Source organism: Microtus oregoni, unplaced genomic scaffold (genome assembly GCF_018167655.1).
Source record: "Microtus oregoni isolate MIOR12 unplaced genomic scaffold, Mior012 000021F_ref0000039, whole genome shotgun sequence".
In the NCBI taxonomy this organism is placed as follows: domain Eukaryota; kingdom Metazoa; phylum Chordata; class Mammalia; order Rodentia; family Cricetidae; genus Microtus; species Microtus oregoni.
In genome coordinates, this window is record NW_024543080.1 from 5,558,300 (window position 1) to 5,585,157 (window position 26,858).

A 26,858-nucleotide genomic window follows, 5' to 3' on the forward strand; every position below is an offset into this window, starting at 1 on the left:
CAGTGTTTAAATGAATACAGTTTGTGTGTTGTTATTTCGGGCATAAGCTAGCCAGGCAGCCAGGGTGCTGGGGACGCAGCCCCGCCGCTCCTATTACTACATAAAGCCATTTAGAAACATTGTGTCGGGTTTTATATTTATAGATGTTGCCAGGTTGAAGTTTCCGTGTGGGCACTTACCATGTCCTACTTAATAATTAAAATAATGGAAGAAAACCCGAGTATGCAGTCAATAAAAGCTGCCTCATCTTCTCCCAGGATGCCTCGCTGTTGGCGTGAGTTTCTTAGAAGTCTCAATATTTTCAGATCTACCTTTCTCGACAGCATATATCTTCTCAAGGAACTACAGAAAAAAAAATGAGGATCTTTTCATTAGAAAGTTTTTGTTGAAAAGCTACACAGCCCTCCTGCTATAATGCCCCAGCTTAAAGACTTCACTCCCACAGATCCCCTTAAGCAAGGCAAGAGTTTCGGGTCAAGTGACAGCCCCTGTCTTCAGAGAATACAGCAAACAGTGAGAGAGGCCTGATGTCCTCCTCTGGCCTCAGTGGGCCACAGTAATAGGCGCGGTGGCACATGTCTGTAACCCCAGCACTTAAGAGTTAGAAACAAGGGGATCATAGGCTCAAGGTCACTAAAACAAACACCAAAAACAAATATACCTACATAATACACAGAAGTATATAAAATGCACAACATAAAAATATTAATAAGCATATTTTGCATACTCTACATAAAATATATATAAACAAACTTAGTGGACTTTCTATGCAGATCAAGCAGCTATCAAATGCATATGAATGGAGTATATACGTAGAGTATAGAGGAAATCTAGCCAGTGGTCTATCACTGACGCTCGGAGCTACAGGAGACACTCCATTGAACTCTATGATGGAGTGTTTGAATCCTAAATCTTCATCCCATACTCTAAATTTACCCAAAGCCAGGCTGGTTCTGAGCATGTTCAATGTGTTCATTTATTTGACATTAAACATAAGTCACCACTAGTTCTGTCCCTCAGAAAACAGAAATCCAAGCAGATGTTGCGGCATATACCTACACAGCTCGTAATTGGAGGACAGGTCAGAGGGCTCTGAAGTTCAGGGCCAGGCTCAGGTACATAGTGATTTTGAGGCTAGCTTGGGCTATCTATATCTATATAAGACGTTATCTCAAAACAATAACAAGGGGGAGACAGGGGGGAGAAAAATGGAAGAAGAAAAAAGAAAAAGAAATCTGGTATCTTGTTCTAACAATTTGAGTGCTTGGCTATTCTGTCCTCTTAAGAGCCTGAGGGACCCTATGGCAAGCTGTGAACAGCCTGTTGCTAGCCAAGACTTTGGTCCCTTATGCTTAGTGTTCAACTGTTTGAGCGCACTGGGTGTCTGGGTGTCTTAGTAACAGGTTGTGCAAGGCACGTACTGTGCACTCTACTCCATGCACTTTGGTGCCAAGGAGAGTGGACTTCGAAACATCAGAAAGACGGACCAAAGGGCTCCATCTGGAAAGCAATGCTGAGTTTGTTTGTGTTTGATTTTGAGACAGGGTTTCTCTGTGTAACAGCTCTGGCTCTTCTGGAACTCTCTTTGTAGACCAGGCTGGCCTTGAACTCACAGAGAGCCAATGGTATAGAGGAACTTTGGGTGACTGTCCAGGCAGCGAGATGTCTCTATGACTTCTAGAGTTTTGTAAGTTGCTTACTTCTCATTTACTTAGGTAATATTATATCCTTCTGGAGTCTTTGATGGAGTTGAAGAATAGATAGATAGTTATAGTTATTTTCCTTTGTTATGATAAAAGATAAAATAGATATAAATATTTTAACTGTAATTCTTACTTTATAACTGTTTTGTTATTTTTAATTTTACTATGTTAAAGTGAAAGCCTTTCCTTTTTGTTTAAACGGAAAAAGGGGAAATGATGTGGGAAGGTCATATGTCTATCAAAATGATGTGGGAAGGTCATATTCTATCTGTTGCTTTCATTGGTTAATTAATAAAGAAACTGCTTGGCCTGATAGGTCAGAACATAGGTGGGTAGAGTAGACAGAATAGAATGCTGGGAGGAAGAAGGAAGTGAGGCAATCACCATGCCTCTCTTCTCTGAGCAGCCACGATGAAGCTCCAGCCCAAGATGGACGTACGTTAGAATCTTCCTGGTAAACCACCACCTCGTGAGGTACTGGGATTAAAGGCATGTGCCACCCGGCTCATAACATTGTTTTATTTGACTGCATCCTTCCTGAGGTTTAAGGGTGCTGGGAGACGACTCTCCGATTATGTTAGGGTACTTCTCATCCCCACTGTCTTCTTCAAAGCACTCAGCAGGGTTCTGCAAACCAGCTCTTCACTCACCCTGGGCATCCTGTAACCCCTGCTTAGAATGAAGTCCTTAAAGGCCACAGTTCCGTGTAGGCCTGCAAGCAGCTCCGCCTAAAAGAGCAGATTAAAGGAGAACTAGGTGGGAGCCACTGTGAGGTCCCCCACTGTGAAGTCCCCCCCCCCCCGCCCATAGGCACTGCCTTCTCACTCTGAGGTTCATCAGCTAAGGAATGAGGGTTTTCAAAGACTTCTAATTTCAACCCTCTGCCCATTTATTTTCTTACACTGTAATAAAGGGTAAGCAACAGATTTCAGCAGTTGAAAAGTTTTGACTTCATATATCTAAAAACTGATGAGAGAATCTATCCACCACTTATAGATTTTAATTTTAACTTTTACATTTACCTGGTAAGGGAAGCAAATGAGCCATCTCAGTGGCCCCACAATTTACAGAGCTTAATTAAAAGGGCACAATAATCAAAAACAGACTTGCTTTGGTCCCAAACCCTCGGGATAGTCAAGCATCCTTTTGATTTTTTTCTTTACATTTATTTGAACTCAAAGAGTGGGTGTAGAAATCCACATACTGGGGTTCAACTCTTTTAGCTCATTTCACCACCCAAACCCAGTTGGTCAGTGAAGACTCTCGGGTTCTCGGTAAGACTGCCATGGTGGTGTTCCCCACTGACAGACCGCTGTAGCCGCACCTGCAGTGCACAGGCTCAACCCTCCCTTGGGTGCCACGAAAGTGCGACTGATCAACACCACGGCGGGCTGGGCATGGCACAACATACCTGTCATCCCTGCATTTGGGAGGATCGTGAGTTCTAGGCCAGCTTGGACTACATATGCAAGACTATGCTCCGAAAAGACTGCCGTAGAACAATTCTGTTGTTTTGACTCCTCCCTGTGTCTAGATCTCCTAATGAATAATCATCACTGTAATAATTATACCAACCACATTACCCAAATAGAAAAGATACTACTTGTTCATTAACTGACCATAAGTACTCTGACAGACACCATACATAGTTTTTTGCTGTCAGAATAAAATATTAGTTATGAATTTAATTCTCATACATTTGGGCACTCCTATACCATGCACTCAGAATTCTAAGTGTTATTTAGATTATTTTGAAGTTTATTCAAGTATGTTGTGCTAACAGAGTTACGGCATACCTCACTCCTAAAAAAACAGCTTTTTATACCCAGCACAAGGAAACAGAAAAACGATCACCCACCATATGTCTGAGCTTTCTGACTTGCAGGGCGGCCTGATAGAAAATTTCTAATGAAGTATCCACATCTGCACAGGGTTTCCCACCCAGTGTCTGGAGACACCCCGGTCTGCTGGAAATGAGAAGCCGCCCACAAATGTGCTCATCAGAGTCTGGTGGAGACTGTGCCTGTTTCCAGACCTCCCTGTTTCCAGAGCAACAGCGATGACCTTTGCTCTAGCAGCTGCATGTGCACAGGAGACAGGCGAGCACACCGCTCATCTGCGGTAGAACAGGGCCTCGGCATGGTGGTGCGGCTTTGCTGCTTCATCACCTCCAAGTGTTTAGCTTTTGTCCCCTCTCTTAGAGCTTCCGTGACGACTGGATTCTAATGAAACGTCCCAAGGGCAGTCCTGATCCTGTGATGGTCACCTCTTGCCGAGAGGAAACAAGCTCCACCCTTAGTCACCTGAAACTTCATGACATCACACCAGTTCTGAGCACTCTGGGGGTCCCTCCTGGCCACCTGCGCTTCAAACATTCATTCATAGAAACATTGTTCAAAATGGTAGCAATGGCTGAGGGCGGAGGCCTTTAATTCCACCACTCAGGAGGCACGAGGATCTCTGAGTTTGAGGCCAGCCTGGTCTATGTATGGAGTTCTAGGGCAGCCAGGGCTACACAGTGAGACCCTGTCTCAAACACAAAACATTAGGCGTGCTGTCTCAGTTCAGAGGCAGCGTGCTTACTATGAAGACAGAATTCAAGTCTTGCTCACTAAGTGTGCTACATAACTCATCTTGCATTTCCTGTTGCTGATTTTGATACATATGCCCTAGGACTTTGGGGGAACCTCTGTGCCCAACCAGGCAGTGATCATCCGTGACTCAGACAACCAAATCTCAGCACATGTACATACCTGCTCCCGAAGATGCTTTTCAAAGTTAGCATCCTGAGCTTTGTGTGAAATCTTGGGATCAACCAAAGGTTCATCCGCTCTTTGCTTCTTCCACAAGTTGGTCTTCAGATACCAGGCTCCGTACCTCATCTTCACCCGCTTTGGCCTATGAGGACTCTAGAAAAGGTAACATAATTCCTGGGTCGTTAGTTGACAGTACTTTCTTGTTTATTGATTGGTTGATCGCTTCAATAATCTAACAATAACCTAAGGCTCGTCTTATGAAAAGTGTGCCATTGCTTAGAATTTACAGCTGGTCCTTGCCAATTATTGTACAAAGTTCCAACGTGCTTTGATTTTTTTTTTTTTACAAAAGAAGCATGCCTATTCATAATTAGGAAAACAGAGTAACGCCTATGAACATGGCCTTGAATGCAGACAGATCTAGGCCTGAATCCAGTCTTTCCCTTTCTCAGTAGCTGCGAGTTCACGGGCAATACCCCTTAAGTTATCAGTTTATCATCAAAGCAGAAATAACAGATTTCTAACTCCATAAGAGTGTCCTGAGGATTATGGGAGAGAACATATGCAAAGCGGGTAGAAATCAGGTAAAAATCACATATTTCACGCTGAACAGTTTGGTTCACTGGAGTCTTTTTCAAGGTCCCAAACTGTTCAGTTAAGCTCACCAAGCCCCGCACTATGCTGAGCCCTGGGATCATGCTTCTAGCCCTCTAATGGAAAGAGAAAATACGAAGAATGAGTGGGTCTCACTCTCTTCTCTGCTCCTTCTACTGCTGTGCACCGAGGATGTAAAGACAACTTTGTACTGGCTCCCAGCCAGATGCCATAGATACAGTGAGTGCTGCAGGCTGCCTTATCACAAACAGACGACTCTTGAGCGGAACACAGAATGTGAACGCACGGTTCTGGGTCTGTCCTCACATCCATGCTTTCACGATTATTCTACATGCATGAATACTTGCCTGCACGTATCACATATGTACCTAATGCCTGTGGTGGCTGAGGAGTGCGTTAGATCCCTGGGGCCAGAGTTACAGACAGTTGTGAGCCATCACGTGGGTGCTGGGAACTGAACCCAGGTCCCCGCTGCAAGAGCTACAAATGCTCCTAAACATTGAGCCATTCCTCTAGGCCCTTATATATTAGAGGACTGGTGCCGAGGAGGCCGGAAGAGGGCATCACTTTCTCTGAAACTGGAGAACTACCAGCTAGGATCCTCTGGAAGAGCAACGCTGTTTCTCAGGCTCCTCTCATCAGCATTTAAACTATGTAATGGAAAGTGTGGGGTGTTTGGGAGTCTAAAACATCAAACACTGCAGCTGATGGGGGCAGCCCCTCCTAGGGCTGGATTTAGCACACTCTCTGCAAGCATCCTGACTTCCCTCCCCCTTCTAGAACCCGCTCATCACACTCCTGTATGGGGCCTCATGTTCATCCTTCCTATGCCCAGTTTCTGCTGTCTCTGGTAGCATCTTCCCTGACCGCCCAATTTAAACATCTGCAAGCCTCACATCACACCTTGGCTTCTTTGCCTGCCCCAGTTTTCACGGCAGCACTGGCCACTGCCTGATATACTCTGTATAATTTCATTGTCTGCATCTCTTTGCGCCCCCTGGAACGCAAGCTTTGGAGGCTGTTCCCCACTGTACCTCCCTAGCTTCGGCGGCATGTAGGACATAGCAGGTGCTCTATAAATATTTGCTAAATTACAGGGCTGTTTCTTAACTCTGCCACTATTGACATTTGGGATGTGATCATTCTTTGCTGAGGTGAGGTGGCTGACCTCCTCACGGTGGGATATTTAACAGCCAACATTCCTGGCCTCTATCTTTGAGATGCTAGTGGTGCCCGCTGAGTTAGGACAACTCAAAATGCCATCTGCAAACATTTCCAAATATCTTTGGGGGAAGGGGGAGAAGGGTTCAGAGAACTGTTGAATTAAAAGAAGGGAAACTGGAATGGGGTGAAGGAGTAGGGACAGAAGTGTGGCCCAGCTGAAGAACCGAGGTTGCAGATGTACTAATGATCTTCTATGCTTCCACACAACATAATTTCTTCTTTGAAGCCTTTATTGAACCTGCCCACACCCTATGCTTGTTGGATCGGTCATTTCTTCTTAATGTGTATGCATGAGACATCATTCTGTTGCAGTTAATCACTTGCCCGTTGACTTTGCTAGACCGTAAGTCCTGAGTGCATGAAGTACTCCTCCAGTTTTGTGTCATTTGCTACCAACACCTTTGAACACACAGATGCTCAGAAATGTTTGCTGGGTGAGTGAATAGGCAGACAGGTGAACTGGCAAACAGAGAGAAGAGAAAATAGAAAACTAAGGGCACACAGTGCTAAGAGGGGTGGAAAATAAGAACACAATAATCTCAACCAATTTACCTATTGGTAATCTCAACCAATGTACCTAGACGAAAAAGATACCACAGCAAAATTAACACAAGCTCTCATCTAAAAAGAGGCAGAGATCCTCGCAGGGAAAGGGGAACTTCAGACCAAATGCACGAGCAGAGCTACGGTGGACGGGGAAAAACAGATTTAAAGAATAACAGAGGGCAGAGCACAGCAGTGCTGAGAACTGGGGAGCAGTAAACCAAAGGAGGGGACTTGCATTTCCAGAATACAGATTGACTTTCTCTCCTCCTTTCCGCATTTGGAGCACAGAAAAGAAAAAAGAAAAAAATTAGCCTGCAAGACACTGGGCCTCAGTAACCAGGACAGTAATCCCTGGGAGGGAAGGGACAAACAAAATAAGTGCCATAATTGCCTGCTGACTACATAGAGTCCCTAGGAAGGGGGAGGGGAAGCCCAGAAGCAGCCCAAGGGACTCACCGGACTGAGGGAGCAGAGGGATCAGGAGCCCAAGGATACCCAGGCAGCAGAAGTTTACAGCCCACCGCACAGAAAAGACACGGGCTGCAGAGGGTGGGGTGGGGTGAGGTGGTTGTCCCCTCTCTGCACATGCAAAGGAAACCCCCCAAGATCAGGGGAAGAACCAGTTAAATGCACCAGAGGGAAAGGGCCTTGTAGCTGCACAGGGCTGGGGCCAGCTGCCTCTTCCTCCTGTTCTCAGGACCAGAAGAACAAACTGAAGGTTTTGCTCAGAACTACGAAATACACAGCCTGAGACTCTCAAGGAATCTTTAAAGCAAGATCCCCAAAGACCAGACTTTCCTAAATAACTCGATTCTATCCCAGAACAAATTCCAAAAATATTTATAAACATGCCTAAGTGCCCCAAACACTCATTCCGGTGAAACCCATAATGCTTAGCATCCACTCAAAAAACCAGTAGACATGGAGCGATGCAGGAAATCATAGCGCATCTCGAGGACATAAGCGAGTTCATGGGAACTGACACAGAGCAGACACAGGGTTCTGACAAAAAGACATCAGAGCAGGTTCTCAAACTGGACCTCGTGTGTTCCAAAATAATAGGTGGAGGCATGGAGAGCCAACGCCCATCAGACGTCTAGACATGAACATTGTAATTATGAGACAAAAATCACCGATGTTTCAGGGAAAGAAATCACAGAATTTAAAGCTCTATCAACAGAAAAACATGAACAAAGGAGAAAAACACAGAACAGAAGCAGGGAGCTGGGACACAGCATCAAGCCTCCTCATGTGCCATTCAAATGTAGGGGAAACACTGAGAAGCCAAAAACAGACTTGAAGAACTAATGGTCAATTTTTTTTTCAAAATTCATGAAAGAAGAACATTATACACATGTGTGAAAATGTCAGAACACATCCATCATTTTGTACAAATAGTATATACTAATAATTTTAAAAATCAAAAAAATCCATGAAAATTATAAGTCCAATAGTCGAAGAGGCTCAGGGAACTCCTAGTACAATAAGTCTGAAAAGAACGGTATGTGAGTGTGTGTGTGTGTACATGTGTGTGTGTGTGTATGTGTGTGGGTGAGTGTGTGCATGCATGAGTTTGTGCATGTGTGAGTGAGTGTGTGCATGTGTGTATGCATGTTCAAAACCACTGACAAAAAGAAACATCTAAAAGCGACCGAAGAAAACAGCACATTGGGAAGCAGAGGTCAAGCGTCTCGTAAGATTCATCAGAAATAACTCAGTCGAGACGGTGGAGCAACAGCTCCGTAGTGCTGAAGTAAAGGCCAAAACTGTGAACCTAGAATTCTGCACCTACTAAACATTGTGTGTGTGTGTGTGTGTATGTATGCGTGCGCACACGTGAGAGTGTTGTGCAAGCATGTGTGTGCAAGCCTGCGTGAAGTGCATATGCTTCTGCACACACGTTCAGGGCACAGGGACAGCTCTGCACCAGCCCTCACTTGTTAGTGCTGAGGAAGGGTCTCTGTTGCTCACTGCTGAGAGGCCAGGCTAGCTGGCTCTAAGTTTCTGGGAATCCCCCAAACCCCTGATGCCACCATGTCACCATAGGAGGAGCTGAAGTGTCAGACATGTGCTCCTGTGTCTGGCTTTGGACGGGTTCTCAAGATTTAAACTTAGCTCATTCTGTTTATGCAACAAACATTTTATCTACCGCGCCATCTCCTCGCCCTGAGAGAAGTCTTCTGTTTTTCTCTTCAGAGAACTAAAACTACATAGTAAGATGTGTGAAGAAAAAAATTACAGGTAATTCCGAGCTAATTAGAGATAATGTGCTGTTTTTGACTCTGAAGAAGCCACTCCCTGCTCACACAGGCACTGAAGTCTGCTGCTCACCCAATGAGGCATGCGTGTTTATTTACACTGGAACAGAACAGAAAGTTAAAAAGACCGCATCGTCAGGGCTCCCCATGTCACTTCTCTTCAAAATGCTGCTGTGATTCTTCTTTCTTCAGGCCTGCTTCCGAGTTTGCGAGGAGGAGATCCCGAAAGGAGCTGTGGTGGAGAACCGCTCAGAGGGTAAGAGCACTCACCGCTCTTCCAGAGGACCGGGGTTTGTTCCAGCACCCGCCATGTTCTCTCAGGGACGGTCGGCCATCGATGAAGGGTTTGTCCTGCAGAAGGTTGACACGGACTCGTAACCACCTGTGATGCCAGCTACAGGGGATCCAATGCCCCTGGCCTCCACAGTCACCTCCCGTCATGTGCATATATCCATACATAGACACAGACACACACACACACCTAAAAAGTGTTTTAAAACTTCTTAACGAAAACCATGTGCGGTCAATTCGATTCAAATAAGAATTCATTTGGGCATAAGATTTACAGTGTTCACAATCACTGTATTACTCTTGGTTATAAATAATAAGCATTCATTAATATTCTCATTAGATGTTACAGTTTTAACATAGGAAACACTTTAAAAGACTCTCTGAAAGTGGGGAGTCAGTAACAGTTTCAAATGGTATGTCTTCTTCACATAAACCACTATCATAGATATCAAATATCAATTCTCTAATCAAATATTTACTAAGTATGATAACATCCTGAGAGGTCGGCTTTAAAAGGCCAGAGCCCCAGAGAGCCAGACTTCAAGAGCACATAAGGCTTTAACGTAACTCAGTTTCCTTAGATTGTTGGCTTGCTTTCCTGTGGTCACCTGTGCTCTCCAGAGTCGCCTCTCATGGTCTGGTTTATGGCACAGCTCTGCCTCCTGCAGTTGGCTCAGGACAGAACGCTTTTCGGCTCTTGTAGCAGGAAGCACAGCACAGCAGCGTCTCGTGTGATAGTCAAGGTCAAACTGCTGCAGGATGAACTCCTCCTCGAGGGGCGAACTTCCCTGCAAGGACACGGCAAGACATGAGAGGAGGGCAGGAAGAGGAATCGCCAGCAGAAATGAGGGAAGGCATGGGAGTCAAACAGTCCTACACAATCCTACGGACCAGCAGTGCCGTGGGTAGCAGGGAGTAGGCATCCTCTCCCTAATTGTAGGGATTAATTCTGACACAAACACATGGTCCACACAGAAAGCCCTGGACTGGGCCTTGTTGAAGAATGGTTTCTCTCTCCCCACCAGACCTCACACTGGTACAATGCAGCCTTAATTTTGGCGATGACTTCTGGTATGTGTTGGGGGAAACTTGAGAGTAAAGTCAGGTAAAGAGGCCAACAGGACTTGAGAACAGCGCCTAAAAGCAGTTCAGCATCTAGACCTCATTGGGCCTCACTCTCCAAGTGCTTCTGGGTAACTCTCCTTTCTCCCTTAAACCCATCGAATTATATTCGGGTCTGGAGGATAGTCCCTGCTAATGTAATAGGACTAGAGAGCTACATTAACCAGGGCTGGAAATATCGCTCAACTGGTAAAGGTGCTTGCCAACAGGCTAGATAAGCTGAGTTTGAACCTCAGGACCCACATGATGGAAGGACAGAACCAGCTCTCACAGGTTGTCCTCTGTCACTGTGACATGTACATGCACACACGCGCACACACAAATACATAATTTAATAAATGTAATGAATATGTATATAAAATATTTTGACTAAAAATTTTCGTATAGGTTTAATAAAACGTTGATTGGTCAGTAACCAGGCAGGAAGTATAAGTGGGGTGACCAGACTAGGAGAATTCTGGGAAAAGGAAAGGCAGAGACACAGTCACCAGTCAGACACAGAGAAAGCAAGATGAGAATGCCGTACTGAGAAAAGGTACTAACTCATGTGGTTAGACATAAATAAGAATTATGGGTTAACTTAAGCTGAAAGAGCTAGTTAATAATAGCCTGAGCTAGTAGGCCAGTTTGTAGTTAATATGAAAGTTTGTAGTTAATATAAGTTTCTGTGTGATTACCCGGGACTGGACAGCCGGGAAATGAACGCACAGCCTCTGGTTACAAGTCACCGCTAACTTACAAGAGCCTTGGCCCAGTCACAGAAGTCTCGGACCCCTCTGCGCACGTTGTCATGAAGGAGACTGTCTTGATAGAGAGAATTCACCTCGCTTGGCTTTTCTTCGCAAAGCCACTGGCCTGAACGTGACACTGGCATCTTCTTGGGGCTAAAGACAATGAGATTATCAAAGAAAGAAGGATGAGGTTCAATAAATCCAAGTGAGTCTCAACTGGTATCATTGGGAAATGAGATCAGACTTCTCAAGGTCTCTAAAAGGTCATGGTCAAAGATCACATATCCCCATCGGTGCTAGAAATACAAGTGTGTCATGGCTAGTCACACTGAGTAAAGCTTAAGAACATTAGATCCAGGGTCATGACACTCAAAGTTATGAGTATCATGTATTAATACATGTGCCATCTAGAGCCACTACAATCTCTGACATCCAGCCCATCAATGTCTGCTTCTCTGTACTACTGTGAAAGGCTCTCACTGGTGTTTCTGCATTGTCTATCTATTCTCCCAATCCCCAATTCTTTATCTAAATTTCAGGCCAAGTGCTCACTGCTGAATGTAAGTCTGAGTGTGTCAAACCCAGTCTCCCAATATCCAACTCATAAGGTTGAGGTCCACCACAGTAGAGGAAGAACCTTAAACTTCGGACCCTCCCACCTGCACCTCATAAATACTTAGATTACAGCCATGTGCCTCTGAATTCTGTTTAGCTGGTCCTGGAGATTAACCCCAAGACTTTGTGTGCACTAGGCAAGCACTCATAACAACTGAGTTACAACCTAGCTTCATATCCCTTCCTGAGGAAGGCATCCCCACATAGTTCCCCAAACCTACCGTCTTCTTCATATATCCACAGATTAACTTGCCTTCCAATCAGTTAAGAAATACTTCCTAAGCACCAAATATGGGCTGGAGATGAAGCATTAGAAATCAGTCTTCAACTGTAAATATAACCAAAATTGCTGTCTTCACTTGCCTTCAACTGAGCAAGGACAGATTGACAGGCAGACCAGCATATGCCAGATACTCAGGAACAAGATAAAGAGAAAGTAAATGGGGGAAGGGCTGGAGAGGATTCCAGAAAATAATCTCATTTCTACAGAGAAAGTCTCTCCCCTAAATGACACTGAGCACAGACCCGGAAGAGGAAAGCACTGGACCTGCTAAATATCAGACCAGGCAACAGCCTTGGTGTGGATGCACAGCACGTGCAGTCCAGTGTGACTTTTGTCTGCACTAGGAAGCATTAAGGGAAGGCTGAGCGCAGGAATGATGCCTAAGTGTGTGAGACATCGGGTTTGCTCTGAGGACAAGCAGACTTCGGGACCAAACAGCTTTGCTGCTGAGTGCACCTTAGGCCAACCTTAACCCACTCAGCTCAATGCCCAAGGACCTGAAGATGGAGAGGGCCAACCCCTACAAGTGGTCCTTTGACCTCTTGTCAAAAGGTACGCATATAACCCACACACACTAAAGTAAATGAAAATGTAATTGTTTTAATTTTAAAAAGAGGGGAATGGACTGGGGAAATGGCTCCATGGGTAAAGCGCTTGCTGCACAAGTATGAGGTCCCAAGTTCAAATCCTCAGAATCCTCAGAAAGCACACAAAGCCAGGGTGGGCAGCACAAGTCTGTAATCCCAGTGATCTCCCACGGAGGGAGGAGGCAGAAACAGGAAACTCCCTACAAGCTCATAAGCCCGGTGCAAACCACCAAGAGACCCTGTCTAAAACAGGGTAGAAACACACACACACTCACAAAGAGAGAGAGAGAGAGAGAGAGAGAGAGAGAGAGAGAGAGAGAGAATGAAAGTAGGGTTTAGGCTTAGAGGCCATGAAACCAGTTGTTTCAGTTACTGTTCTATTGTGACAAAGAAATGCTATGACCAAGGCAACTCTTATAAAGTATTTAATTTGGGCTGTTTACATCCTGATCCACAGGCAAGAGGCAGAGGGAGAGGGAGGGAAGAAGAGAGAGAGAGAGAGGAAGGGAAAGAGAAAGACTGGACCTGGTGTCAGCTTTTGAAACATCCTAGTGACACACCTTCTCCAACAAGGCCACACCTCCTAACCCTTCCCACGCTTTAGTGACTGAGCACTCAAATATATGAATCTATGGGGGCCATTCTCAGAGCCACCACACAAATTAATAAGCTATTCTGATGATACAAACAAGAGACAGTGGAACAGACTAGCAGTGTTAGCGATGCTAGGATTACTAATAACACTAGTAAAATAGAGTGCTTCAGATTTCACAATGACCATTTGTTGGCAGATTGCTGTTATTCTGGAAGCAACTGGTTACTAAGTCCTCACTATTTCCTGAGCTGTGAAAGGCAGAGGAGGAGTACAGAGAGAAGTGAAGAGTTTGGTTTCCATCTGTACAGTCCCTGGTGTTAACTGCAGGCCCAAGGACAAATCCTGGATTGTCCACTTGAAAGTGGCCAAGATCACTTGGGTGTGAATGTACAGAAACTGAAGTACTTTAAGGTTTAAAACTCAAAACAAACAAACAAATAAGACAGCTAGAGCTACATAGGGAGACCATGTCTCAACATAAATAAATAGATGGATGGGTAGATAGATAGATAGATAGATAGATAGATAGATAGAGATGGATGGATGGATGGATAGAGAAACCACTCAAAGGAAATCAAATTGAGGACAATAAGAAAGCAAGGAAAAAGAATGTTCCAGAAGCTAAAGAAAGACAGTGGTTCACATTGGTAATCCCAGCACTGGGAAGGAAGAACGATTGCCACAGGGCCAGCCTGGTCTATAGAGTGAAACCCTGTCTCAGAAGGAAAAAAAAATAGTGTTAAAGGGAAAGTCATCAGTTGTGTCGGTTGCTATGGAAACAGTTGTGTGCTAGTGCGGTAGAAACGCAGATCCCCTGCCCCAAATGACAGTGCTGGTGACAATGTTTAGGAAACAGAAGAACTTTGGCCAAGTAAAAAGAAAGATTATTAGGTACACAGAGGCTAAAATTCAGTTTCTGTTGACCAGGAACCCCAAGGCCGACTCCCTCTGGCAAGGACATCTAGTTCCCAGTCCATCTGAACAGCCTGCATCAGCTCAGAGCCCCCATCCTGTTTGCTGTTACATCAAATCCGCTTGCTTTTCCACCATGTTGCTCTTCTCTCTGCACCCCCCAACCCAGAGATAGCTTTGGCAGTTTGATGCCCAATTAAACTTCCCTACCCATGGAGCAGTCTAGACTGGTGCCTTCACTGTGTCCTCGATGACAGTGTGGTGGCCAGAGAACACTTGTATAATTACTGTTAGCGTCTAAATGGGAAATGTACCGCATAAACTCAGATGTTTAGTACTTGGTCGTTAGCTGGGTCTGCTCAGATTATGGAACTTCTGGAAAGAAGGTAGAAAAAACTGTTTGGGGCAGGGCTTGAGGGTTATAGCCTGACCCTGCTCCTGCCCCAAACTCTCTACTCTATGTTGGGTTTCAGGAAACGGGCCCCTGGAGTACCTTCCTAGTGCCTTGGCGGTGAGGCTGCCCTACCCCCATGTCTTCCCCACCATGATGGACTGTACCCTCTGGAACGGTGAGCCAGAACAAACCCTTTTCCCTGACACTGCTTCTGACACATATTTTGTCAGGACAATGGGCAAAGTCACTGATGTGGCAGAATAGATGTCAATGTGACCTTGACCAAGGGCAAGGTCAGTGGAGTTCAGTGGGTACCGAAGAGGAAGCTTGACTGCTGTGGGATCAAGAGGGAATGTGTTTGGATGCCGCCTTCAAAGGCTCTTCTCAGAGGGAAGGCTAGGGTATCTGGCCAAGGGAGCTTGTTTTCAGGAGGGGTGGTGTCACCTCATGCTCTGGGAGGGCCATGGAGGCCTCTAAAGAGATCAAGTGCTAATCCTTGGAGCTTGGGGTTCTCCACTTTTTAAGAGTCTTCGCAGGTGTGATTCATCCACACTTCTGAGACTGGGAGATTATCTTAGATTATCTTGCTGGGTCACACATACCATCACAGGCGTCCTTGAAGGACAGAGAGGGGTGGACCTGACACACGAGAGCAGGCGACATGAGGACACCAGACAGAGACACGAAGCTACTGGTCTTCAAGTTTGGAGCAATGTGGTCACAAGCCATGGAACTCCAGCAGCCACTAGAGACCGAAGGAAGCAAGGAGCAAATTTCCCTGCAGCCTCTGGAGGGAACACAGCCCTGCTGACATCTGATGTCAGCTGACTATAGGCTCAGAGCTGTTAGGAAACGTTGGAAGAACATGTCCATAAGCCACCAAGTTTGTGTCAAAATTCCCCAGCAGCCAAAGGAAACAAATGTATATGCTAACAGCCAAGCTCACCTCTTTGAAATTACACGTTTCCTTTATGATATGCTAACATATTAATATATTACGGCTGGACTTCTTCTGAGTGCATGGGTGATCAATGCCCACTTGTGTGCAATGTCTTACCTTAGAACACTGGTTCTCAACCTGTGGGTCGCGAGCCCTTCGGAGATTCACATATCAGGTATTTCTATTACAGTTTGTAACAGTAGAAAATTATAGCTATGAAGTAGCAATGAAATAATTTTGTGGTTGGGGTTCACCACAACAAGAAGACCCATATTAAAGGGCTGTACCATTGGGAAGGATGAGAGCCACTGCCTTAGAGATTGTTCAGGGTTAACCATGTAAACTGCCCAAAGTGAAAGACAGATGCTGCCTTTATTGTCTTACTATATCATAGATTATGTCTCCACGCATAATGTTCCTCTCTTCTGCATGCAGGTTCTGCTCAACCTGAGAGACAATATAAACAGTGAAGACAGAAGCCAAACCATCACTTTTATGACAAGCGGCTGCCAAGTTAGAGGGCGTGGCTTTATGTCCAAGAGGACTTGTTCATGGATGACCATCAACTGGCAGATTCCTCCACCCAGTCCCCACCAGGGGTGACCTTCCCTCCAGCACGGACAGGGAGAAGAACTTGTGCACCCCACAGGTTCTCTCTCCAGTGGGAAGGGCAGGAGTGAGGTGAGTCCCTCTCCCTGATATACCAGAGAGCAAGCAATGCAGCAACAGTGCTTATCACCTTGTCACCGCGGTCTACAGATCAGCCTACCTACTTCAGCACCCATCAGTGAGCTCACCCAGTTTCAGAAGTAAACACGTTTCATCCCATGCTTATGCTGAAACTTACTTATGTCAATCAACATCTACATTATTAAATAATATGGGATTGCAGGAGCAAGAACGGGGTACAAAAGAATTTTTAATTCTAAAGTTTAATTCTAATTTCTAAAGTTTCATGCTTTAGAAAGATTCAGAGAAGGAAGCAATTATGGGCATGGTTTATGTAAAGATGAACAGAGCCTCCAAAAATAAAAGATTTTATAATTGCTTTGGATGACAAGCAGCAGCAAGGTGTCGTGGCCTAAGCCTGTAATCCCAGCACACTGGAAATAGGGGCAGGAAGATGAAGAATTTCAGGACAGCCTGGGCTACCTTAAACCCTGTCTCAGAATAGTAAGAATGGCTAGCGAGGGCATCCTTGACAATTCCTTGACATAGGTGCACACATGTGCATATAATTATCCAACCAACCATTGGCCTACCATGTTGAATAAAGTCAATTCATCAGGCCTTTTGCCATCCTCTTCTCAAATAAAAGCTAGATGGGTGCCCATGTTTATTTATTGACCAGAGTCACGACTTGTCTTCTGCCACAAATCCTTATTGCCATTGCTTCTTTAAAAAGTATTCTAGATGGCCAGGTGTGGTGGCATGGGCCTAAAATCCCAGTCTTGAAAACACAGGGAGATCAGGCATCTGGTCATCCTTAGCATCATGACAAGATGGGGGTCAGTCTGGCCTAAATGAGACTGAGAGGGTTTTTTTGTTTTGTTTTTTTTAACTAACAAAACCAAGCACCCAAATTAGGAAAATTGTTCTAAATACGATAAGAGCATCCTAGGATGTTCATCAGGGCAAAGACGTCAGCAGTACTCACAGGCACACCTGAGAAGAACATTTTTCTTCAAGTTCTGTGGGTCCCTTCAATAATTTTCTGGTATCCCGACAATAAGCCCACGTCTCCTCCAAGTTCTTCTCAGGGTCGAGTACCTCCAGCACCTGCAGTAAGAGCTGCAAAGAGAAAGCAGACTTGGGGTACGGTAGGGTGAGCACTGCAGGAAACGGGCTCCCGATTCTGTAACAAAGGGTACCAAGTCGCTTCTCTGATGTTCCTTTTCAAATGCCATTCATAGAGCCTTGTACTGGGTACTGCACTGCAGGCTGTCTGTCACCTGGACACTGGGTGCTCAGGCTGTGCTATGATTCCATCTCCTCTAGAAATACGCCTGTGAGCCTCCCCCAGACCCCTAAGGACCCAGAACTTGGAGTGTCTCTCCTTGGATTTCCGTGGTTCTTGACTGCTGGCGTCTCAGGCATCACTCTTGCCCTATGGATACAGTGTCTGCATTTTCCTCTGAAGAACCACCTCACGAGCTGGGGGAAACAGCACAGCCAGTAAAGTGCTTGCCTTGATAGCAGGAGAACCTGAGTTCCACCCCCAGAACTCATACTAAAAAAGAAAATCTGGGTGCGGTGCACACTTATAATCTTAGGGCTTAAGTAATAGAGACCTGCCTGTGTACCCAGCTTGGTGAGTCCCCGGACAGTAGGAAACATTGTCTCTATAAAACGATGGTCGCCACCCAAGGAACTACAGATGAGGTTGTCTTCGTCCTACTACACAGGCACACATATCTCAACATACACATGACCCTCCCCTACCCCCACACACACCAAGATCCACCTCTCCCTCCTCCCCCTTTCACTTGGTCCTAACCACACCTCCATTCTTGCAAGACCACACCAGAGCCACAGTGACTAGCTTAGGGATGCAGCAGGCTCGTGAACCAAGTGGACCACGGAAACTAGACTGCGGGTTTGGATTTTTCTGGGATCACATGAAAAAGAAGTGTTGTTCCTTTGCTGCAGTTGTGAAGTCAAACCTGAACTGGAGACCCAGGTCAGCACCATAAGGGGACCCTGCCTCACAAAAAAGCTTATGAAACCTAGGTAGGGAAATCGGACAGGGGAATGAGAACCACGCTCCAGTGCCATGGCCATGCGCCACGAGATGCGGTAGAACCACCTCTTTATTTGAAACTCCGGGAAGAAAAAAGCCATGTAGAAAACCGCTGATCAGAAATTGCAGCTGGAGCGGGATAAGAGCAGCAGATAAGAGGGTCCCCAAAGCCAGGCAGGGGCTTGGCTCCACTGAGTGAGACGGGGTTCTGAGCAAGGGAATGGTGCACCCGTACTTGCCTGTTTAGCTCGGGACAAGCTGCAGGGGTGGGTGTAGAGAGCCACTCCTGCTCACCTCCTGCCGAACCCCGTCTGCCTTCTTCCTCAGATCTCATACAGCCCAGGATTTGTTTAAGGCTGTGGTGGTCAAGTAAGAAACCATTTCTAAGCTTTCTAGCGGAGGTCAAATGAGGAAGCCATTCATAGAAAAACTATCATTAGCTTAGTGAAAAAGGTAGCCATTTCTTCTTTTTTTTTTTTTTTTAATTTATTTTTCGAGACAGGGTTTCTCCGTAGCTTTTGGTTCCTGTCCTGGAACTAGCTCTTGTAGACCAGGCTGGCCTCGAACTCACAGAGATCCGCCTGCCTCTGCCTCCCGAGTGCTGGGATTAAAGGCATGCGCCACCACCGCCCGGCCATTTCTTCTTTCTTGCTGGAAACTGGGTGCCGTTTTGAGATATAGAAACAGGGTAAATGTGCCAAGGGCTGTGAAGACAGATTAGGAGCAGCCTGGGACACTGGTGACACCACAGAGTTCCTATTCAGGCCTGGCCTGGAGGTTACTGTGAATCCTGCTCCTCTCCCCATGCCCTTCAGATTCTCCCGTCTCTACCCTTCTGTTAGCGAGTTCTTAAAAAAAAAAAAAATCTCTTTGCCCTGGGCTAAAGAGACCTAAGTGAGACTGGGCAGTTCCCTGCATGGCGTCCTGTATCTAGAAAGTCTCAAGGCAAAGTCAACAAAGAGGGTTTGAGAGCCCAAACTGCCTGTGTGGGACGCTCTGGTGAGCTGAAAGACTGCACAGGAAGCTGGGGGTATGGCCTCCTTTCCTATAACATGCACCCCAGGGCCTCCTGGGCGCCTGGAAAGAATTCTTTTCAGCCCCTCCCCCGACTGCACCTCCTCAAGCCCAGACAAATCACCTCAGGGGGCAGAGCTTCTTCCAGATGTGGGTAGAGAGCCAGGGGGTGCAGGGCCATGCTATCTTCCACACCCTCTAGGAATGCCTTCCTCATCTGTGGAAGCTTGGATAACAGAGCAGCACCCTCAGGCAGTCCATTCTGCCTCTTCTTGGGGGTAGCTTGGGGAAGTCTGTGATGAACATGAGGCAGGGAGACATTCTTGGGGTGCTGGTGTCGGGGACAGCCTTTCCTGAAGTCATCCAGTCCCTCTCTCACAAACACCCAGCGCCGGCTGTTCACAGGTCCTGGGAACCTCAGCTTCTTGGGCTTCATGAAACTCTTGGAAGGCAGGGTCTCCAGGTGCCTAGAAGATACAAGTCAGGTGATATGCATCCCAGGACCCGGGTGGGAGGAGGGGGTGAGGAGGCTGGCCTCCATCTATTGTGGGTGGGGGGGAGCAGGGGTCAGAGGAAGAGGCAGTCACAGGAGGCTGAGTTAACCATGTTCTGCAAGCCCCATCCTTGTGTGTCCTGCTGTGTCCCCAGGACCTGCTCCCATCACCCACTTAAGCAAAGCCACTGTTGTGAAGGGGACCTGTACCTTAGCCTGCACAATCCTTATAGCATCAGTTATCCCTGAGTGCATGTATTCTGAACGCAGATGCTGTTTTACTGAGTACCCTATTTCAAAGTCTTACCTGTGCCATCCATGACACTGTATTTTAAAGGCCCCTCCATGTGTAAATCGAAGTATTCGCTATTCTAACTACTTATGCCACGTTAAAAAAAAATCCATTGTGTTTGTGAAGAAGAGTCAGGCCGGTTCCCCTCCCAGAGACAAGGGACAGCAGTGTGGCAGGGAGAACTGGGGTCCCAGTGGCAATGCAGCTGTTGTGATGAAGAGTTCACTGTCAGCTTGACTGGACTTGGAATCGCCTAGGAGACACACTCCTGGGCACGCCTATGAGGACATTTCCGGGAGGGCAAGCTGAGGAGGGTGAACCACCTAGCATGTGAGTAGTGCCATGCCACGGACTGGAGGTGGGGACTGAAGAGAGGAAGCGCTGGTATTCTCCATTCGGTGTGGAGTCCCAGCTGCAGGATTCACACCCTGAACTCAGTCCTGCCTTTCCCACCACAACAGCCACTTCCACCTCAAACCCTGAGCCCAAAGAGATCCTTCCCGCATGTGTGGCTTTGCATTGGTATTTTTTCATGGGGATGAGAAGGGTAACTCATGCAGCCCCTCTGTAACTGAATGAATTTGTGTGTTAGATACCCTCAGTGGGCCCTTGTGGTGGTTTGAATGAAAATGGCCCCCACAGGCTCACAGGAAGTGGCACTATGGGGAGGTGTGGCCTTGTTGGAGGAAGTGTGTCACTGGGGGCAGGTTTGGGGGTTTCAAATACTCAAGCTAGTGTCTCTTTCTCGTCCTACTTCCTGCCGATCCAGATGTAGAATTCACAGCTACCTCTCCAGTGCCATGTCTGCTGCACGCTGCCACCATGCTTCCCGCCATGATGATAATTGAGTAAATCTCTGAACCTGTAAGCCAGCCCCAATTAAACGTTTTCCTTATAAGAACTGTTGCGGTCATGGTGTCTCTTCATAGCAATAAAACCCTAACTAAGATAGGCCTGGTTTCCCCTTTCAACTCAGGAGGAAGGCTGGGAAATGGTAGTCCATGAGCTGCATGAAACCCACAACATGTCAGTTAGATCTCTGTGTGTGTGTGTGGGGGGGGGGGGGGGTACAAAGCCTGACAGGCGGCTCTGTGGGCAAAGGTGCCTGCTGACCAGCCTAATCCCTGGACCCACATGGTAGGAGAGAACTGTTTCCAAAAATTGTTTTCTGACCTACACGCACACACACGATGACTTCCGTGTGCAAGAACGTGTGTGTGTGCACACACACACACACAAATAGATAAATTTTCTTTAAACAGTTTTCCTAACAGCTACACAGTTGGAGAACTCCCCACAACACGGGAACTGCTTTAAGTGCTTTCATACATCAGCCTATTTAAATGTCATAACAGCCCCATGTAGTCAGTACTAGTGTTATTCCTATTTATAGCTGACATGAGGCACAGAGAAATTAAACACAAACATACATGCACACATACGCACACACATCAAAAGCAACACAGGTGTAACTCGCTCCAGGGAACCCAAAGCCCCTGGCCTCCATGGGCACATACACTCAAGTGCACATATCCACAGGTGCTCGCGTGCACGCACACACACATATACACAAACATAGAGGGGGGGACTAGAAACATTAAAAATAAATTCTAGATAAAAAGCGCTATGGTTAAGAGGTGGTAGGCCTGGGATTTCTAATGCAGTTCAAAGCAGCAGTGAATGGCGGCTAGCTGCACGCTGGAGCTGATCATTTTTGTAATTTTCTCCTGCGTTATCTGGCATCTCAGGTCCCCTTAGAATCCAAAGGTTTTCTAAGTTTTGGACCACTAGATGCATATTTTCATGGAGCCACAGGTGGTCTTCCACTGTTTACCTCAGGTGAACCACAGACTCATGTCTGACTTTCACACAGCCGCTGTCTCTCTGCTTCCTTCCCCTCCAGGACCCCACTAGGACGGAGCAGTCGGGTCACAGAGATGAGATGGAAGGGACAGATGGCACACGGGAAGGAAAATGATACCAGATCTAGATACACAACCAGTGATAAAGGCAGGCCTCGGAACCCGGGCAGCTGAGGGCCCTAACTAATGTCAGCCTGCCTCAGACATTTTGACAGCTATTGTCTTCCCTTTTTTGCCTGTCCTGTTTTATACTAAATCCAATCTTTGCTCTAATCATCGTCACACATTTTTAAGAGATTTTAGCCTGGTTCTCAGTGGTTTCCAGTGAACCCTAGAATCTTCTTTGCCATATGTAAATGTACAGGTGTGTTTGAGGAGCTTAACTTCACTGCATTCTAAAAATCTACATGAAAGGACCAAAGAAATGAGTTTGCAGAAAGTTTCTCCCTGTCCTTAATAAATCACTCTCCAGGGGCTGGAGAGATGGCTCAGTGGTTAAGAGCATTGCCTGCTCTTCCAAAGGTCCTGAGTTCAATTCCCAGCAACCACATGGTGGCTCACAACCATCTGTAATGAGGTCTGGTGCCCTCTTCTGGCCTGCAGACATACACACAGACAGAATATTGTATACATAATAAATAAATAAATAAAAAAAAATAAATCACTCTCCAAACGGCTCGATGTTCGGGTGTGTTGAACCACATCTCATCTTGGGGTTTATGACCAGTCAGCTCTACCTATTAGCAAATAACCCTCCCCATTAATAACTATCTTTATAAAGCTCATAGTCTATATTTATAACTAACTTAAACACCCAAGCGCTTCCTAAAATCATTAAACAAATTAAAACAATAAATGTCTTTGTTTTAGTACAGCCATACATCTCAAAATGGGAACTGCATAGTACCTAGTTTGAGACTCAGAATTCTGAAACTGGCAGGAAGCCTGAGGGAAGCTGAGTCTCCCTAACCTCCCTTTCAGTTCTGAGAGGTGCGTGGATGTAAGAGGAAGGGCTTTCTTCTACCCCATCTTCTCATAGATAAAAGCTGAACTCTGCATTTTCTTTCTGCCTTTATTTAGTCATACATTTTGAGAGACAGCTTCCTATAGCCCAGGCTACTCTCAAACCAGCCTTGTAGAGGACACCTTGAGCCACCTTCAACTTCTGAGCCTCTTGCCTCCAGCTCCTGAATGCCACGATTATAAGTGTGAGCCATCACACCTAGGTTTAGGGTGCTGGGGGTTGAACCCAAAGCTTCATGGTAGGTAAGCACTTTGCAAACCGAACTACGCCTCCAACTTCAACTCTCCATATCTGCTTAGGCCCACAAATAATCTTGCTTAACCAATGATATAAAACTAGAACCATTTTCTCCTGAATGTTTGCTATTTTCACAGACATTCATATATGGTACATTGACATTTACCCTAAGGAAATGAAAATATATGTTCTTCCAAAGTCATGTACATAAAGGTTCGTGGCAGCTTCGTTCACAATAGTCAAAAACTGAAACTAGCCTGGATGTCTTCAAGTGCATAAAGAAACAAACATGCCACAGGGCACGCTCCTAAGCAACCAGGTGAACAAATCATTGACAAGCACAGCATGGACGGATTGCACAAGCTTTATGGGTGAGAAGAGTCGGTATCAAAAGAGCATGACGTATGTCGTTCTAGCTTGCTAGCACTATTTTTTATTTTTACTTATTTATCATGTTCCCTGGATTTGGAATTACAGGCACTTGTGTGCTGCCTGATGGAGGTGCTGGGGACCCAACTCCAGTCCTCAGCATCTTCCAGAGTATTAAGAATAAGAGTATTCTTAATTGCTGAGCCAGCTCTCTAGCCCCTAGGTAACACTTTTAAAATGCTCAAAATTACAGAACTGGGGAACAGATTTGTGGTTGGTCAGGGTAAGAAAGACTGACAATGAGGGTCCCACGGTTGTTCCTGTGTGGTTGGTTGATGTAAAATGTCCCCCAGAGGATCTCATGTTTAAACACTCGATCTCCAGATGGTGGCGCTCTTTTTGGAGTTTATGGAACTTTGGGGGACATGAAGCCTCTCTAGCCCTCAGGGTAAAACTCCTGCTCTGCTTCCCACCTATCTGTGCTCCTGATCGCCCACGATGTATGCAGTCTTGCCAAGAGCTCTCACCTCCGTGGATAAGGCTGTCTGGGCTGCCCACTTCCCTCACTGGCAGAGACCAGTACCTCCCAAAAAGATGAGCCAGAGCCAGCCCTTCTCTGTTTGGGTGAGCTCTTCTTCCACAGCAATGGGGAAGGTAATTAATCCTGATTGTGAAGCAGTTTGGAATCTTGAAGTATACATAGGGAAATTCTACAGACGTGAGAGCTGGTAAATGCAGAGGTCTTGTTTAACCACTTGGACCTTGTGCCAAGGTCACTTTCCTGGCGTGGTGGCGGGCTGTAGACACACAAGACAGTGCCATCGGAAGCCACTAGGGAAGGCGCTGTAGGACTTTGGACATTCGCCATCTCCCCAAATCTACAATTATTTCAAAGCAGATAGGTTTTCAATGCAGGGGGTGGGTGTTAAGACTTCCCAGGCACTCATAAGGGCTCCTAGAGATACAGAGAGCCTTGTATTCTATGTGTGGTTCGTCCCAAGGGTCCTCACGGAACTGCAAGGCTGATTCACTAACATTTCTCGTTTCACAGTAAGAAAACAAGAGCCCAGATTGCTGGGTTTGGTTGCACACCTCAAATCATGCATTCTGGAGGCTGAGGCAGGAGGACCACCATCTTAAGGCGAGCCTAGGCTACGTAGTGAGCTTCTAGCCTTTCTGATTCTAGGCCTGCTGCCCTGTTCATTGCCCATTGAAAGGCCTCTTTACTAACCAGAACTCACTCTCAAGCAAGTGGAAAATAAAATCCTTTTCCCTGCTCACCAACCCTCCAAGTAGTGACCTGTCTTCCCAGGACTTCAAACATCTCCCACCAAGGGTTCTGCTGGGCCAGAACCTCCAACTGAAGGGCTACAGACTCCAGGTACTGCGGATGCCATGCGCTGAACCAGGGGTCTGTTGAAAGAGCTAGTTACTCCCCAACTGTGTGTGGAAGGCTGGAGCTCAGAGGCCTGAGGTAGTACAGACTCCCTAGAGGCCTCTGTGTGTCCCTATCTGGCCTGGGACTTCAAAGGACTTCTCCTGGGCTTGTGGCAAAGGAACCCAAAAGGCTGTGCTCTTTCGGGACAGCACTGGTCTTTTCACTCTATAGTAAGGGCACAGAGGACACCGCGAAAGGCAATTCCAAGCAGCAAGGCCCTTCCCCGCCCAGCCCAGGGGATCCAGGCTTCCCTGAACAGCAGTTTCTTGAGCCCCAGCGGCACGAGTTTACCAGGGCCCGCAGTTCCGGTTCTCCTGCAGCAGCTTGAGAGGCAAAGTCGGGAGCTGGAGCCTCTGCCCACGCTCCGCCATGGTGTCGCCAGCTGCAGGACCACTGCCGGTTCGTGGGTGGCATGTTACCCCACGGCTGCCCGAGTCGCTAGGAGACCAGCAGAGCCCTGCTCTGCCCAGACCTGCCCAATCTACCCTGCAGCAACTGAAGCGCCCAACAGTACAGGGGCTGAGTTGACTTTATCTTGAGTGCACTGGCCTGAGGGGAAGGAGTCAGGCCTAGATTTAGTCAGATTTTCCTGGTGGAAAGGAGCGTGCATCTCCTACGGAGAAATTTACTAGAGACTGGAGAGAGAGGGGAGAAGAAAGGGAAAGGGGAGGAGGGGTAGGAGAGGGGGAAGGGAGTTAAGAGAGGGCAGTAGCTAACTCGTAGAGTCTTTGGCACTTTCCCCCGTCACAGGTATTCTGTGTCTAGCCACCAAATGATGTCCAGCCAGCGTCCCTTTCAGCTCTTGTGTTTTTAAATTCATCAGCTTTAAGTCACTTGACGCACCCAGCGTTACCATCCTGCTGGCCTGGTAAGCAGGGTGTCATGTAAACATCAATTACAGGAGAATTTTATGTTTGCTTGCTGCTTCTTAATAGTCCTGATTTCCTGAAAAAGGGTTCCTACCTCAGCTGTCCACTGAAGTCTCCTTCATAGGTTGGCTGAACTCTAGAATTAGCTGGGAACACACAAACTCTTCCTTAATGGGTGCTTCCTAGGCTCAGGTGAAGGGAGACGGTCCCCCTGGGAAGGGTTAGCAGAAATGCTGACCACACAAAAGCCAGACAAAGCTACTTTAAACAACACAGAAGCAGTGATCATGTACTCTTCCTTTCGAGTCACAGAATGACTCGAAATCTTTTGTTTTAAGATTTATTTTCATTTTATTTATGTGTCTGCTTTTGTCCTTGCCCATAAGAATATTCCCAAGGTGGCCAGAAGAGGCCACCAGCTCCCCTAGAGCTAGAACTTCACTGGCTGTGGACAGCACTGCCCTGAGTGGTCTCAGCAAGAGTAGCGAATGCTCCTTTGACTGCTGAGGGGTCAGCTGGTCTCTTGGTCTTTCCACCATGAGTGAAAACACCCTGAGGCCCTCATCACACGGCCACCATCTCTCAGGCTGCAGCCTCTAGAAGCACAGGACAAAGAAAACCACTCCCCTGGATAAGTTGCCTGGTCTCAGGTCTCCTGCGGTAGTAACAGAAAAGGACTAAGACTAAACGGTGCTCTTAATTCCGTCACCTTGGGGGTCAGGGTTTGGATTTCAACAGATTAAAGGGGTGGGGCCCCTTTAATTCAGACCACAGCAAGAGGGAACTTTCCGGGAATTTCTACAAATGCTGGTTAAATTTGGGTTTCATTTCTACTAACTTAGGGAATGGGACCAGGACACTCAGAAGTAAGTAAAAGTTAGCCTTGGTCACACATATTTGCACTGTTGGTCTTTAAGCCATCTCAGGCTTCACCGGGTGACTTTGGGG

The 26,858-nt window shown here is 46.6% G+C and overlaps 1 protein-coding gene across 1 annotated transcript; it reads right to left on the reverse strand.

Moving 5' to 3' along the window:
- Fam47e (family with sequence similarity 47 member E) lies at positions 1 to 25,447 on the reverse strand. Its single transcript, XM_041671554.1, has 9 exons — positions 25,333 to 25,447; positions 19,451 to 19,793; positions 17,230 to 17,363; positions 11,255 to 11,399; positions 10,002 to 10,181; positions 9,373 to 9,453; positions 4,457 to 4,612; positions 2,354 to 2,431; positions 1 to 342 (listed from the first exon to the last, which is right to left on the reverse strand). Exons 1-9 carry the CDS (start codon positions 25,410 to 25,412, stop codon positions 244 to 246), a joined length of 1,296 nt encoding a protein of 431 aa, XP_041527488.1. The 5' UTR covers positions 25,413 to 25,447; the 3' UTR covers positions 1 to 243.
- Positions 25,448 to 26,858: the final 1,411 nt, after the last annotated feature.